This window comes from Pelobates fuscus, chromosome 3 (genome assembly GCF_036172605.1).
Source record: "Pelobates fuscus isolate aPelFus1 chromosome 3, aPelFus1.pri, whole genome shotgun sequence".
NCBI lineage: Eukaryota > Metazoa > Chordata > Amphibia > Anura > Pelobatidae > Pelobates > Pelobates fuscus.
In genome coordinates this window covers 162,490,046-162,507,643 of record NC_086319.1, presented here as the reverse complement: position 1 = coordinate 162,507,643, position 17,598 = coordinate 162,490,046, and the positions used below count along the sequence as shown (strand labels likewise).

Sequence of the window (17,598 nt, the reverse complement as noted above, 5' to 3'; positions counted from 1 at the left end):
ACAATGCTTTTCAGCTAAAGTGCTTTGGGGAGTCAATTTATTTCGCTCAATTGAATAGCCACTATGGTGGGTGTGATTGGGGGACAAAAGTTTAATTTATTTATTCAATTTAAGCAGAAATGAAGGACTAAATTCACATTGCAAATATGAACTGTAATGGAGAACCATTGAGACTATATCTCATTATACTTTTTTCAGATATACATCCTTACTCTCTGCTGACGCATGAAATAATATTTGAGACTGTATTTCAGGCCAAGGTGGGCTCTCGTCTCCCAGAATATTCTAATATTATTTCCCCACCAGGGATCTGTCCAGCCTTCATTTTTTTTTTTTTTTATGTTTTCCTCCATTGCCCATTCACTTGTTTTAGACACATAGTATGGCAGATGGGGGCATAGGGAGGTGCTAAACCTACCTTATTGTAATAGGTGTATTGTAATAGTCTTTTTATTTATTTACTTTGTTTGTATTGTGACTGGCTAGCAAGCACTGGCCACTTGCCACATAATTAATCCTCGCTTTGCCGAGTGTTATTTACCATTTACCCAATGGCAGCACTTATTAGTACTAAAAATTAATGTTCGCTTACATAAAATCTTTAATATACATAGCACACATATTTATGCCTCCAATGGCCTCATTTAGATACACTTGGGTGAATAGAGCACTATAGTACTTAGAAGGGTGGGGCCTGACAATAGCAAGGGCTGCTGGGAGATTGAGGAGGGAAAGGACAGCTAGTTTAAAGTGGTCTGGAAGTGTCCTTCGGACAATAGCACAACGCCCAGCTGGGGAAACCATAGAACAGGAAAAAGGGGGAGGGGGAAAGGCATAGACAATCAATGCATTCAACATACCCTGCACCGATACTGGGCACAGGGTGACCAAAACACAAGATGAATCTGGGGACCCACACGTAGTCTGTCTTCCATCCCCAGTGATGGTGACTACCGTCATACCGGCCTCTAGCACAGTTCATGCCAAAAAGAGTTCCATTGCTAATTTGGCTTTGGCCGGTCAAATATCTGGAGCTTCTGTGGACTGAAAAGGGGGTGCTCCCCCTGGCTTTCAGGGAGTGGTTGATCTTCTTAGTCTCTTGTACCTCCTCCCCAATTAGCTCTCTCCTGGCTGGTCGGGAAGTGGGGGAAAACTGAGATGGCGGTTGGCCCAGCAAAACAAATAGGCGTGGCCAGGCCGGAGTTCCAGATAAGTCTCACTACTGGGGAGAGGCGCTTTTAGGTGTTTAGCATGGAGGGGTATGTGATGAGAGCAAAGGGTAGTGAAAAAGTCTTTTGAGGGAAAATATGGGGAATAGAAACTTGATTTGCCCCATGTGCATTTTGCTGGATGCATTCAGACCCTATTCAGTTTAAAATTGGTGCTTGGTGAATCTTTCAAATCCTATACTTTGTATAACATTTACATGCTCAAGCATCAATTTTAACCCTGACTCCAAATGCATCCAGGAGTTTGTTGCAGATTTGCTCAGGTTGATCAAATTCTGAACATACTTGGTTTTAGTAAATATGAGAATTGCCGTTAAGATTTGAATGTGGTCATTATTAATGGAGTTTGTTGTTCACGTTAGCTAAAGTATAACATTTGGGGAATTTCATATTTTATGAAAATAAAATGTGAAATTCACACAAGTGAATATTGCTATGCTTTGGTCAATATGTAATAAATTCAGCCAAAGGTTAGGTTGATCTCTACCCACTATTGTTCATTCTTGGATGTGATGTTATGGATTCTGTAGAATTCAGTAAAGGTCACAAATATTTAGAACTGCAGCTAAATTAATTTGTTAAAATGGGCTTATTCACGAAACATTGGTTTATTATTAAAAACAAATAGAAAAATTATTAAAAATAAAAAAAGTCCCAGTTACAACAATTATTGCAGAGTTAATATGTTGTGACAGCTTTTTAACGTGCAGTACTTAGAAGACTATAAGATGAAACAAAAATGCATGCCACCTATTCATGTGCATATAGTCAAAGCTGGTTAAGAATTGTGTATATAAATTTATTCTACTTAAAACTAAATTGTTTTTTTTTTTAAAGTTAGAAATTGAAATGTACTAGAAATAAATGCAGAAAGTGATAGATAAACATAACATTTTCTAAACTGTTTTGGGAACAGTTATAAAGGATGTGTATTCTTTTTCTTTTTTCTAGGAATATCCCGATAACAGTAATAGTTTCTCTGATTCTTATCACCATATGTTACCTTCTTGCAAATGTCTCCTATTACACCATCCTGACTGTAGATGAAATTTTGGCCTCTGAAGCTGTAGCCGTAGTGAGTATTAAAGGTTAAGTTAATCATTCAAAGAACCATACAGCTGAAATATAATGCTCATTACAGACATTTATAAACAAGAAGACAAAAGCTTGATGGGATTTTACTGGTTGGAGGTAATTCTTTTTTAAGAGGCAATTGTCCAGCTTCTTAACCAAAACAAAAAATAGAATATGCGCAATATGTTTATTTTAGCATAATTATGGGACCTGAGATTCACGGATATATATTATGCTTAAATATTTTGAAAAAAAATACATATATCTAGAGAAACCATAAATCTAGGCTATGATCCAACTGACTACCAACACTTGCTTAATTTGATATCCCTACTTGACAAACAAGATACCCCTGAACCAAGAACTGATTTAAAAGTTAAAAGTACATTCACCCCTTCCCTGACTAAATTTTCCCACAAATTAGTATGCAAAGAAATTGAAGGCCTCACTACAAATCAAACAACAAGTTGGGACAATCTATCAGGCCATGAACAAAAAGCTTTACATGAATTAACTATGGATGAAAATCTCACTATTAAACCATCTGACAAAGGGGGCAACATAATATGTATGGACCGCATCCAATATATAGGTATGTGTATGGAACAACTTAAAGATAAAGAAGGATAAAACCCCTACGTAATTTGTTGAAATAAGCTTTGGCACAATCTCCAAAAACCAATATAATTTTATGCTGAGAGACAAACTGATAATGGCCACTATGTACTGCCTCCCAAAAATTCATAAAAACTTATATAACATCCCTGGACATCAGATCATCTCGGGAAAAGGGTCATTAACAGAAAATTGCAGCACTTTTGTGGACAAAATCTTACATCCCCTCATAGTAAAAACACCCTTGTTTATACAGGACACTGGATCAGCTATTGAGAAACTCACATAGATAACTTGCACATCCATTTTAACACCTAGCAAGGCTGGACATAGTGTCCCTGTATTCCAATATTCCCCATGAGGTGGGCTTTAAAGCTTGTATGATGGAATCTAAACTATACAGTACTGAATTGAGTACTTTCATTATTAAGTTGTTGACCGTCATTCTCAAACACAACTATATTACACGGTTAACGGGAACATCGATCTACAAATCCATGGAACTTCCATGAGCACATGCTGTGCCCAGACTTATGCCAATCTGTACCTGGCATGGTGGAAACAACGCTTAGTTCATCATCAACCAATCTTTGAGACCAACATCAAAACTTGGTATCGTTATGCAGATGATGTCATCTGCTTGTGGGAAGGCATGGGTAACCTCCCTAAACCAGAATAACATTAGTTTACAATTAACATTGTTTTGGGGTGATAAATCTATAGAATTCTTAGATTTTACCGTACAAATTAATTCAGAATTTAAACTCCAACTAACCAATTATACAGAAAACCCACAGCAACCAACAGTTTCTTGAACTGGCACAGCCATCACCCAGAACCACTCAAGACAGGCATTCCCTATGGGCAATATTTAAGAGTCAGTAGGAACTGCACTATCGATCATGGAAGCAAATATCCTCAAGTCTTTCGTCCTAAAGAAGGGCTATCCAAAGAGACTTTTGAAATGGGCCAGTGAATGGGCCTTTGAAACCAGTGATGGACATAATTTAACAAATTTTGGCCAATACTGCAAAGTGATGACATCACAAATAAATAATCACAGAGAGACCAACAATGACAGCTAAGAGAGCACCGAACCTGAATGACATCCTGGTACACAGTCACTTATTCCAACCATCACAACAACCAACATGCCTTACACCCAGTATAGGGATTTTCTGATGTGGTCATTGTAAAGCCTGTAAATATATCACACCAACAAAATTAATCAAATCTTTTGTGACGCATAAAATCTACAAATTAATATCCTTCATTATTTGTTCCTCATCAAATATGGTATATCTGGTGAACTGCATATGTGGGATTCAATACACTGGCAAAACCACACAACAACTGCACTGAAGAATCCTACAGCATATTTATATGATCAATGCTAGCATTGATAAACCAATAACAAGACATATCCACAACTTCCACAATGGACAAACGTCATGTCTTTCCTTTCAAGCCATTGAAAAGGTAAGAACATCTCCACGAAGGGGTGACATCAACCCTAAATTATTACAGCAAAATTGAGATGGATCTTTACCTTTAAAATGCAAAGTCATCTTGGACTCAACGAAGAATTTAACTATACTGCCTTTATTACTTGATTACTAATGTTTAGATCATCATTTACACATATTTTCATATTTTATTTATTATTTTTTCAAATATCGGTGGACATGCACTTATGCCTTGATTATTATTTTGTTTGTATACTAACTGCTCACTATACATATATAAGTTTATTTAATACTTGATGGCACCATTTTTAGGGTGCCATACAGTTTAGTTTATAGTTATCATCTTGTTTCATCGAAACCATCTATACCCCCACATTACACACTCAGGTCTGTCATGCATCTCATTGCATCACTTTTTATTTTTTTCATTATTTTCTGTTTTTTTTAAAATTATTATTTATATAGTGCCAGCAAATTCCGTAGTGCTGTACAATGGGTGGACTAACAGACACATATTATATTTCTTTATTATTCATTTTGCATTATTACTATTATTTTTTTCTACTTTCTCTATTTTTTCTCTATTAGTCTGACTCATACATAATTTTTTTGATTCAGTCACCAAGTATTTTCTCCATTGATAAAAAGACAAATACCCAGCCATATAGTCTAAGACTCTAGAATAGATGGTGTTATTTTATTGCTATGCTTCTATGATTCTGATTAAACCGATATTTATCTAAGTGCTATATCGGATGTTCGGTTCAATATATAGCAACACAATAATATAACATATCTGGTCATAGATAAGACTTTTTTTTAACTAGGATTATATATCTACAGTTGATTGTTAAGTAACATTGTGATTAACTTAGCAACTTGAACTTAAGTTTCAATTGGATTCTTCTACCAATATCTTTAATAACAGTTAGTCACTTATAATCAGGATTTTCAGGTTTATATATTCATTTATATATTAATATCAAAATACAGTTAGACATGAATTACATATATTTGGTTTTTTTATTTTTATAAATGCAACACTTTTGGTTTTGCCCCCATTTTTCATGAGCTAAACTCAAAGACTTTATTCTATGTACAGAAAAGGTCTATTTCTCTCAAATATTGTTCACAAATGCTCCCTCGCGCAAGCGCCCGCTGACAGCACTGGGTGTACAGCATGTACGCCAGTGTATACACACAATATATATATATATTTAGTGTGTGTGTATATATACAGTGGAACCTCGGAACTCAAACGTTCCTGTTCATGAACAATATGGTATTCAAAATAACATTTTTAGGGAAAAATGTCTCGGTACTCGAACGATCCTCAGTATCCGAACAGATCACGCTGTCACTCGGAATTCCCCTCTGTGGAAATCTCGTTTGTAAACTCATTGGTACCTCGTTAGTATGACGCATTACCATTTCATTCTGTCAGCATAGTTCCATTTTGTCAGCAGCACAGCTCCATTCTGTCAGCAGAGCTCAATTCAGTCTTCAAAAAGAGTTCAATAGAGTCTTCAAATAGCATTCAGTTCAGTCTTCAAAGAGTTCAATTCAGTCTTCAAATAGAGTTGCATTCAATCTTCAAATAGAGTTCAATTCAGTCAGCAAAAGCCAAATTCAGTCAGCAGAGCTCCATTCAGTGTTCAAATAGAGTTCAATTTAGTGTTAAACGAGTTCAGTCTTCAAAGAGTTGCATTCAGTCTTCAAAGAGTTCAATTCAGTCTTCAAAAATAGTTCAATTCAGTCTTCTTAGAGTTCAATTCAGTCTTCATAGAGTTGCATTCATTCTTCATAGAGTTACATAGAAACATAGAATGTGACGGCAGATAAGAAACATTCGGCCCATCTAGTCTGCCCAATTTTCTAAATACTTTCATTAGTCCCTGGCTTTATCTTATAGTTAGGATAGCTTTATGCCCATGCATGCTTAAACTCCTTTACTGTGTTTACCACTTCAGCTGGAAGGCTATCCCATGCATCCACTACCCTCTCAGTAAAGTAATACTTCCTGGTATTATTTTTAAACTTTTGGCCCTCTAATTTAAGACTATGTGCTCTTGTTGTGGTAGTTTTTCTTCCTTTAAATATAGTCTCCTCCTTTACTGTGTTGATTCCCTTTATGTATTTAAATGTTTCTATCATATCCCCCCTGTCTCGTCTTTTGTCCAAGCTATTCATTTTAAGTTCCTTTAACCTTTCCTTGTAAGTTTTATCCTGCAATCCATGAACCAGTTTAGTAGCCCTTCTCTGAACTCTATCTTAAAGTATCAATATTCTTCTGGAGATAGGGTCTCCGGTACTGAGTATAATACTCCAAGTGAGGTCTCACCAGTGTTCTGTACAATGGCATGAGCACTTCCCTCTTTCTACTGCTAATACCTCTCCCTATACAACCAAGCATTCTGATAGTTGCATTCAGTCTTCACATAGAGTTGCATTCAATCTTCACATAGAGCTCAATTCAGTCTTCAAAGAGTTTAATTCATTCTTCTAATAGAGCTCTACTAACTCTTAAATAGATTTCATTGAGTCTTCACATAGAGCTTCATTCAGTCTGCAAAAACTCACCAGTCCCAGGGATATTGGCCAACCCAAGAGTAGAATTGTCAGAATGAAAATAGAGTTTAAGAGATAATTTTAAAACATGAAAGCTGTGTCCCTGTGTGTAATCTAGCAACACAGTTTAATATGGCCAAATTTACAATTTGTACTATATTAAAAAATAAAGACACCATCAAAGGAGCCAATGTTTCTAGAGGGGTGAAAGCGATTACAAAACAAAGAAGCCAGACAGTAGAAGTAGAAAAACTGTTATGGATATAAATAAATGAAAAACAGTTAGCTGGTGATAGCATATCAGAGGCAATTATAAGTGAAAAAGCAAGACATTTGCATGCTGATCTTGTGACAAACACCCCTGAAACGATTGCTGAGAATGAGGTTTTCAAGGCAAGTAAAGGGTGGTTTGAAAAGTTTAAAAGGAGAAGTGGCATACACAGTGTGGTGAGACATGGTGAAGCTTCCAGTGCTAACAAAGACGGGGCTGAGAAATTTGTTGTGGAATTTAAAGCCTATGATGAGACAGGCCTGTTTTGGAAGAAAATGCCAAAGAGAACCTACATAACAAAGGAGGAGGAATCATTGCCAGGACACAAGCCAATGAAGGACAGGCTAACCCCTTTTAATTTATTGTGAAGAAGGATGGCCATACACACATCCTTTATAATGTCATGGAAATAGGGCCTTTTGCAGACTCTCTAGGCATCCCCCTGCAGGTGTTCCACTAATCCCCCTGGAACCAAGAAGACATGCGACGACGAGACGAACCTCGCTCCCCTCGCCCACCCAAGAAGAAGAAGAAACTACCTCCAGTGCCTGAAAAAGCCACAGCAATGAGCCACTGCACCTAATCTACTGCCCTTCATGGAGAGCCTCCGAGCATCGCTACCACCACCACCACCATTCTACTTCCTCATGATGACAGAGAAGCCCACACGACTGGTAAACTGGCCCAAGGGCTGGAATGGACTCACACAGACTCTCTGCCCTTAGTTGGCACCCAAAAAAATGCCCTGCAACCCATATACACCCCAAAGTACAAAGGGACACCAAGTGGGTTTTCCCCCCTCCCAGCCAAACCACGTAATGCTGCCACCTTCACGAGCCACCTTACTCAACAATACCCCAGGGAAGAGTCCAGGAGGTGCAGGGCAGAAAGCCAGTGACCTACCGACCATCCCCAACCTTACCACTAGCACACTGGAGACAACCAGACATCTCCGAAGGGCCCATTGTCTGGGAAAGACCCAACTAGAAACCCCTTTCCTTTCAGCCACCATAAGCACCAACATAGGGATCTGTGAACCTCCCTACCGATCTACCAGCCCCAATAAGGGACAAGTTCCCCACAGGCATGCAGCCCTATCAACCCACCCGAGACAAGGCACAAACGAGACACCCCCCCCCATCACCCACCCGTGCAGGCTCCAGCTACCCACATAATATCTGCACCTCCTGGGAAGGGCAAAGAGCTGGCCAGTAAATATCACTTGTGATCTCCTCCCCATTCTAATTCTTACCCTCATTTTTATTGAATAATTAACTACTAGAGTTTCTAACCCTAATTATCCAGACACGTATTATTGCTAAATATTTGCACCAAGGTCTTTGTTTCTATGTTCTAACCTTAATCTTGTGTAGTATGTGTTACAATACCATTGCTGTTATACCATTATCTGGATAGTGTACGTGTAAGGTGGAGGAGGGACCACATTGACACTACCACTGCCCCCACAGAGAAGGCAATCCGAACACAACCCACTGGGACCTACTTGAACCAAAAAGACAGGGGGACACAGTAATGTAAACTATTATAGGCACCAACGTGACCCACGCATACCGTCGACAACCCTTTACTCCCCTCCACCCTCATGACCAAGCCCAAGACAGATTAATGGACCAAATCCCTGCAGAATGACATAAAATACACGTATGAGGACAGGGTACAACATCCACCCTCCCTTTCATTTAGAAAAACCTTATCCCTACCGGACAGTAAAGGGAAGCAACATGTCCTGGACAAACGATCCATGACACGGTCAATATCCGCTGTAGCCATGGGTGTCCGCAGGAATTGAACCGGGGGGGCATAATTGTAATGACATCCATGCTTGGTCCCTTTTTGACAGTGTCATGAAGGGGAGGAGCATAGTCATTATCACAGAAACCCAGGGTAAATAGCATTTTCACAACTATGGTGTCAGGAATACATGTTTGTATTCTTGACACTATAGTGTTCCTTTAAGCAAATTAAATGAACATGCTGGTCACCATAACAACTTCATCTAAATTGAAATGCTATGATGCCAGGAAGCCCCTGGATGCTCTCTTTCCTTTGAAAACAGTTTCCTAAAAAAACAAAAAAACAACAACAATTAAAGGAGCTAGAAACACACCTCCTTGCTCTTAGGGACACAGAGGCTAAACACAAAAAAGGGACCACACCCAAACTTAAGAATCAGCTTAAACTACACCAACAAGCCATAAAAAAATATTTTTAGTGGACCAGACAATTATTCTATGATAAGTCTAACAGAGCAGACACCCTACTAGGCTATAAGCTTTGCCACGGGACCCAAGCCAAACATATAAATAAATCACCTCATCCAATGGACAAATCTGCGGCACTCCCAATCGTATTGCCTCGATTTTTCAAGAATATTTATCATTACAATAGAAGCATAACCCAGATACACGCCAGCAAACTACACATTTTCAATCGACAATTGAGACATATCTCAGAGGGATCCCCCTCCACTCTCTAAAAGACGAAGCGAAGTGCGACTCTCTTCCCCAATTATGGAAGAAGAAATAGCAAACACACTGAGGACCCAAAAACCCAACAAATGCCCAGGCTCGGATGGATTCTCTGGTCTCTATCACGAAATATTATTTAATACCTTACTACCCCACCTCACTACACTCTTCAACTCACTCTTACAGGGTGAACACCTTCCCAAGGATATGTTAAGAGCAAACACCGAACAAAACACAACTAGACCCGGGACACTTCCAACCCATATCGCTTCTGAATGTGGACACCAAAATATTTACAAAATTATTGGCCAACCGACTCCAGCCTATCCTCCCAAAGCTTATACACCCTGACCAAGTAGGCTTCATCCCAACATGACAAGTGTGTGACAGTACCAGACACACATTCAATCTAATATGGGTCGCCAACCATAGACAAATACCAATGCTTCTGCTCTCCATGGAAGCAGAAAAGGCGTTTGACCGCCTGCTCTGGCTCTTTCTCTCTTGCTATCCTGCGTAAACTCCGCTTTCTGGAACCCTACATCACAACCCTAAAATCCCTCTACGAGCAACCAACTGCTACTCTTCTAACCCCCAACATACAAGCACCAGAATTCACCATCCAGAATGGGACACGCCAAGGCTGCCCACTATATTTGCCCTTTCTTTGAAACTCCGACTCCAGAAAATATTATACACCCCAACAATAAAGGGACTAAGGGTTAGGAATGATGAATATAAAATCGCTGCAAAGATGACATCCTTTTAACCCTCACAGACTCATGCCACTCACTGCCACCTCTACAGGAGCTCTTAGAAGAGTTCCCCCAAGCTCTCTGGGTACAAACTAAATCTATATAAAACAGAAGCCCTCCCGATAGGCACCTTCAACAAACCTACCCTTTCCGATATATACCACACTGAGTATCCACTATCTCGGGACACATCTTCCAATCAAACTCTCCAAAACATACGACCTCAACTACACACCACTGCTCCAACAAGCACACAACGACCTACAGAGAAGGTAGCCATGTCCATATTCTGGGTGGGCAGAATAGCCACCATAAAAATGAACCTCCTCCCCCAGTTCCTTTACCTGTTCCAAGACCTTCCTATCCTTATCTCGCAGCACGATTTTAAAATGCTTCAGATGAAAATGTACAACTTCATTTGGGCAGGTAAAAAACTGAGAATCAAAAGATCAATGTACAACACCAACCGAGAAGGAGGCTTAGGAAAACAAACTTCTACCCTACTTCCAAGCCGCCCAACTGGTGCAAATCCAGAACCTACACGCACAAGCAGGCATGAAATTATGGGTAGACCTAGAACATGATCTCATGGGAAGAGAAATCCCCTTGTCCTCTCGCCCCCTAAAAGAGAGAGACACATCCCCAGCGTTAACCACATCCTTCCAAATATGGGATAGAGTAACCTCACGAGACCCAATAATAAATGTACCATCTCCACTCACAACAGTTTTGAGAAATAAACAATTTCTCCCAGGCATGACACCCCAAGACGTTGCGCACTTTGAAGACAACGGGCTACCAAGACTCTTCCACTTCTTTCATAATCAACTACTCTTACCATTCACAGACCTACCAAGAAAAGTACCACTAACTACCTTCGACCATTTCCGATACGTACAATTATGCAGTTTCCTCAACAAACCAAACATAGCGGCCACAGCCACAACAACGCTCACACACTTTGAAAAGGCATGCACACATGCACCCATACAAAAAGGACAAATTTCCACAATCTACTCTCTCCTGAATTCAACCTCCCCAGAAGACGCCTGCCCATATACTGCAGCCTGGGAAAGAGACATAGGTCCACCAGACGACCCCTCTGATTGGGCGGATGTCTGGGAGGCCACAGCATCGCTCAAAGTATGCGTTAACCACAAGGAACAGGCATACAAAATGATGATCCGGTGGTACCTCACACCTCTCAGGCTGAAACAAATGGGGCGCTCAGACACGATGTCTGCTGGAAGGAATGTGGCATAAAAGGCACATATATTCACTATAGTGGGAATGCCCATCGATCTCCCAGCTATGGCTCAGTGTCGCTAATCTCACCTCCAGACAGACCTGCCAATGGACCTCTTTGGCAGGTCCATACTCCAAACCCCAAAACACTCTTACTAGAACACAGAACAAACTGGTAGCAAAGCTTGCACTCGCTGCCAGATGCACGATTGCAGAACAATGGGGTAACCACAACAAACCCTCCGTGGCAGTAGCAATCCGAAAGACAGATGAGGCTATTGAAATGGAAAAGCTATCCGCCATGCTACACGACACAACAAAGCAATTTGGGACCCCTGGATCCTGGAACGCCAGGGCCACCCATAGGGTAGGCGGGTCGGGGATATCCTCCAACCTTTCATCCCCTCTTTCCTTCTCACTCCTATAACCACTACATTCTCTAAACCCCCTCTTTTCCCGTTTTTTCTTCTCTCTCTCTTGACTCTTCAACCACCCCTCTGCAACCCCACACCTATACCCCGGCAAACGCCAGTGCACAATTCGGTGCAGTACAAGACAAACACGCAGAGTCAGAACAACAACTGCTCCTCACACCCATAAACACTACCGGAGATCTCATACACATACCTCTGGCACGCACAAGAAGCCCAGAAATCATGACTCCACTGCCCCATGAAGCGGCAAAAGACAGTAACTCACCAGGAATCTTGACCAATAAGCTAATTCCTTTTGTGCAATATAATGCTTGCTTGCCCAATCCTGCTTCACTATTCCCTGTCCAATAAATTGAGAAATACATGTGCAATTTGTTTTGTTCTGAATGTACATTCGTACAAATTTCATGCCATTCAGATGCTTACGAATGTTCGAAGTGATGAAGTTCAGAAATGATGAAGTTCGGCAGTTCTAAGTGCCGAATTGAACTGAATGCCATTGGTCCGAATTGTCGAAGCAGACAAATTTTTTTACTTATCCGAATATCCGAACCGAAACAATTTTTTTGCCCATGCACATCCCTAACATAGAGTTTTGCTATTTTGGCCTTAAATGTTAATTCTCACTTTGAATTCCCAGAAATTACTGAAATAGGTTAATTGGCTTCTACATGTAGTTTGCCAGCATTTGTACTTGTCTTGACACGCATATTGCTACTCAAGGATGGGGATAATGGGAGAAAGCACCTAAACTGGGATAGTCAGCAATGTTTACAATAAAACAAAACAAGAAAAACATTAAAAAGATTTATAAATGTGTGAAACAAAGAAACATGGTAGGTTAAGTCTGGTGAATGGTGGAGCAAATGGGCAAGTATCTAGGGGCAATATTATATCACATTCGTTTCCCACAAGAAGCAACCCTAAAAACATTGCTCTAGCCTAGTCCTTAGAAACTTAATCAAACACCTGCACAGTGGTAATTTCAAATTGTAATGAGGTAAATTAAGTCCAGGAATGCTTTCATATTGTATCACCAATACTAATTATTTTACACATTATAAATCTAAATTCTTTTTTAGACCTTTGCTGATCAGACACTCAAACATTTCTCATCGGTGATTTCCATCCTGGTGTCAATGTCATGCTTTGGAGCTTTGAACGGAGGAATCTTTGCCTCTTCAAGGTAACATAATAAAGATGCTTTGTCTCCTGAAAAACAATTTTTTTATCTTTGACAAATATCTGTTTTAAAATTAGTCTGCAGTAGTGTCACTTATCTTCACTGTATATATTTCTACAGTTTTTTGCTCCTCCCATATTAAATCCAACTAATTACAAATATTCTGCCTCACTTTCTACATCAAAATAAAGATGATGAAATACAATGTCGGAATACAAAATAGTGGAAAACTAAGAAATGCTTTACACAAAAAGTGATGCAAAAGAAATAAAGTAAAAGTCACAAAAGTAGTGGTGAAAAAGAAAAAGCAATGTTTACAAATGAAATATTACAGGAACAGACTCTTTGCAACAAAACTTTACCATTAAGCTGTAGTGTTTATGGTAGTCAGAGTATCCCTTTAAAGGAAAGTGTTCTGTAGCAGTTATGGTGCAGCGAGTTCAATGGCAACCATCTAAAACTCTAAAAATCATATATTTGTATTTGATAGCTGTATATATAATATATGCCTGTAATGTATTATGTTTGAATCTATCAGTGTATGTAGCTGTGTAAATACATGCAGGGTTAAAAATAATGTTAGAAGTGGGTAGGTTAAAGGGTTTAGTGTTGGTTTAGGTTTAGAATTGTAGATTATGCTAACGCAGTGTACCTATAATCTTAATTTTAGTAATGACAGGAGGCGAATATTTTGCATAACTCTCTTTACTGTAAAATCCAGCAGCAAAGAAACAACTAATCAGAAAAACGCATCCAACTCTATAAAAGGCCCTGCCAGTCTGATCACTTTCTCTTTGTAGCAAACAATATACATAAACCAAAGTATAGTATATTTGTGTGCAGGGTTATTAGAGGACGTATAATTAAAAGTATGTAGTTCGATAAGGACAAAAGTCGGTTGGGGTGTGCCGAAACCGATGAGAGGTTAGGCCTGCAAAAAGAGGGCCCACCTGGTATATTGATGTAATTAATAAAGGGTGAGGTGGGAGGGAAACTTCCAAACGGCGACGATAGGTAAGCTGGGTTACTTGGGGATTTAAATAGGAAAATAACCCCTCCCACAACTTCAGGCATATGCCTCCCATTTGTGTACAGGGTAATTAGAGGACGTTCAATTAAAAGTATGTAGTTCAATAAGGACAAAAGTCGGTTGAGGTGTGCCGAAACCGATGAGAGGTTAGGCCTGCAAAAGAGGGCAAAAATATAAAACAATAATAATTCTCACAAATTAGCAATCGTTTAGTTACCTTATCGAAATAGAAGTCTGATTTCATCCTGGGTTAGGAGTGTTCCTATTGTGATCCAACGTCCCATAATTCTAATTATGTTTGTCGTAACCTGCCCATTAGAGGCTGTTGTTGTTGTATTGACATGGAATGAGTGGCCCGAGTAGGGGGAAGGATTAAGGACAAGTTGGTGTAATAAAGTAACAAATATAGTAATTAGAGAAAGTAAGGGGTAATTAGGGACCTGGCTAACCTGGACTTTGACTCCGATTATAAAGTTGAACTGGGCACAATTTAAATATACCCGATTGATATATATTTAGTATGAGGAGTAGATATAACGTAATGATTGTTGATTTCCTGAATTCTTAACACATGAGTGAAGTTTGAATGTTTTCAGACAGTAAGACTCTATCTTTTAGGCCTCAAGAAACCGTGGAAAGCCAAGTAAGCTGCTGACTTAATTACCATGTTAGTAGGGTTATTAAATGCATGTTGAATGGTAATTTGAATACTCCCCTTAAGATTTACTGTCGATAGGGAGTGAATTGGATGATTTGTAGAGATTTGATCTCTGACACCTGTCAGCACACTTTTACTAAATAAGAAACCAAATGGGAGCTGTTGGATATATTGTTTACATGTAAAGTTAAACTCCTGTAAGTATAGTTTCAATTGTATTGTAGGCTAGTTTCAAAGAGATGTGGCAAAAATTTGTGCAAGCAACCATTTACAATTGGAACACATTTATTATATTAAAATCATACACCATTTTACACATATCGTAAGCTCTAGAGTAAGTTCCTTAGTATTGGTGGACAAATTTACCTGCGTAATTGATCACTAACTTAATCCAAGATTAGATCTTTTGAACTCTAGAGGATCTCTAGGCTGAATGTACTTTAAGCTCAACCGTTACCTTTAAGCAAGGCCAGACTTCAGGAGTTTAGGAGTGGCCAGGGTGGGGGATACTGCAGGGGACCTGGGATGACAGGGTTAGCGTGTCTATTAAATATAGAATGTCAACTGGAGCTATTCTTGTAGCCTCCTGTACGGAAGGAAGGAGAGAGAAGAAACAAAATAAATATATATATATATAAATATATATATATATATATGTGTGTGTTTTAACCATGCCAATTGAAATATGCTTTGTGTAGAGCTGGCTTGTTAACAAGAACTGATGAGGCCCCGCTATCCGCCCAGTGGCTGTGAGAGGTTCTACCTTGACCTGGGCCGTGTAGGCCCGTAGCCACCACGCGACGTAGCAGGGTGTTGACCTGTCGGTTGCGTAAAAAGACAATACTTGTGGCCGAGACATGTGAGGCCCTACCTAAGACCCTGCAGAAGAGTATGAGTACCTGGCCTCAGTTCTTCTTACCCTTGGCAGGGCTTTTTTCTTGTGGATGAGTGTGAACATAACCGTACATGCGTGAGCAAAGTGGATAGAACCAGAGAGAAAAAGACTGGAAAAGGCATTTGACGAAACTACCAGTTGTGATGTGAATCGAAGAATAGAAAGAAAATATAGTGACTAACAGTAGGGAAAATGTGTGCTCTTAAGAGAGGAATCTGAAAAGGAGCTTTTGATTGTGGTTTAAACTTAAAGATAATATGTGTTGTACAATAAATACCCTTTGATAGTTTACTTGATAGGCTTGGGATCGTACATTTGTCTGTGTTATAAGATGCCTATAGGTGTAACTTTTAGACAGAAAACAGATAGCGTGACCGAAAGTCAATCTTGATGGACTTCTTGAAATGTAAAGTAACATAGTGAAACGTATGTAATATTAAATAGCGTAACGTATGATTGAATGCGTATGGAGAACCTTGCGAAGGTCAAGCGTGCAGAGACAAGTCCCTATTCACTGTTAAGGATTTGAATTGTATTTGTTTGGTCATAATGAAGGCCGAGTGACGCCTCGATGCTCGATATGAAACAAGTGGGAACTCTAGTTTACCTTATCTTCATTAGACTTACTAATGCTTTAATCGGCATTGCATTGTATAAAATGACATAGACGTGATCCTTAAGCAATGGTATGAGTCATGGTATAGTAATCTAGAACTCAATGTACTGTACTGCCCCTAATGGGTCGCCACGTAATAAATAGTATACTCTGTAATGAATAAAATCTGGAAAGAAGTCACTATATACGTAAGCGTATTGAGGACCTGACGATGGTCCGATGCAATGTCTAAATATGCACAACGTGTAAACGTAAAAGGCAGCGTGAGGCCCAATATACGTCTTTACCTGAAAATATATATATAAGGAATAAAACACCTGAAACAATTGCTGGAGGAGCACCGCTGATCTTGGTTCCTTCTTTAAGATTACTACTAAATTGATATGGCACCTAGTGTATGTGGTATAATAGGATCACAAAGTGAGTAACAAGTTGGGGAAATATATGTATTTAGGTATCATCCTTGTACTGTTATATCTAATTATCTAGTAGACCCTTAGCCCGTAAGTGATTGAAGTATTGAAAGCATGGATTAGCCTTGTATGATAGAGGTCTGACATACTGTTTCTATCACTGCCAGGGGTATATAAACTCACAATCAAAACTATAAAAGCTATCAACGATCAAAGCTATAAACGAGGTGGGAAATAATCCGCTAGGGCACCTGATCTTAGTATCGGGTCTGAAATATAGTGCGTTTGCGTGACGGGGTCTGCAGGCGCCGTCCCCCAACTCTCTGTTACCTGTGTTTTGTATGTGTGTGTGTGTGTGTGCTGGCTGACTAGCTAGTGCTGCAATGCGGCGAAACAATTACTCTAGGTTGGTGACAGGTGAGGCCCTGCCAGGTGCCAAGCGGCTTGAGAGGCTCTATCTATGCGTTAGCGCAAGGGGATAACAAGGCCACTGAACGTTGTGGCGGGGTGTCGGCCTCTCGGTGACAGTTAAACAAAGGATAGAATGGGGAGGGACAGGTGTGGCCCTATCTATGCCACAATGCGAGGCAACTAACTATGATTTGGCCCGAGGGGCGTAGTACCTCCGAGTATGAGGATGGGTGTTGGCCTCGCGGG

General features: G+C 39.7%; 1 protein-coding gene across 1 annotated transcript in view; it reads left to right on the top strand.

Moving 5' to 3' along the window:
* The window catches only part of LOC134602589 (cystine/glutamate transporter-like), a 155,707-nt gene that overhangs the window by 64,331 nt on the left and 73,778 nt on the right, over nt 1-17,598 (top strand). The window contains exons 7-8 of the mRNA XM_063447607.1: nt 2,181-2,304; nt 13,229-13,332. Of these exons, the coding sequence (XP_063303677.1) occupies nt 2,181-2,304; nt 13,229-13,332 (228 nt within the window). The remainder of the gene's footprint in view (nt 1-2,180; nt 2,305-13,228; nt 13,333-17,598) is intronic.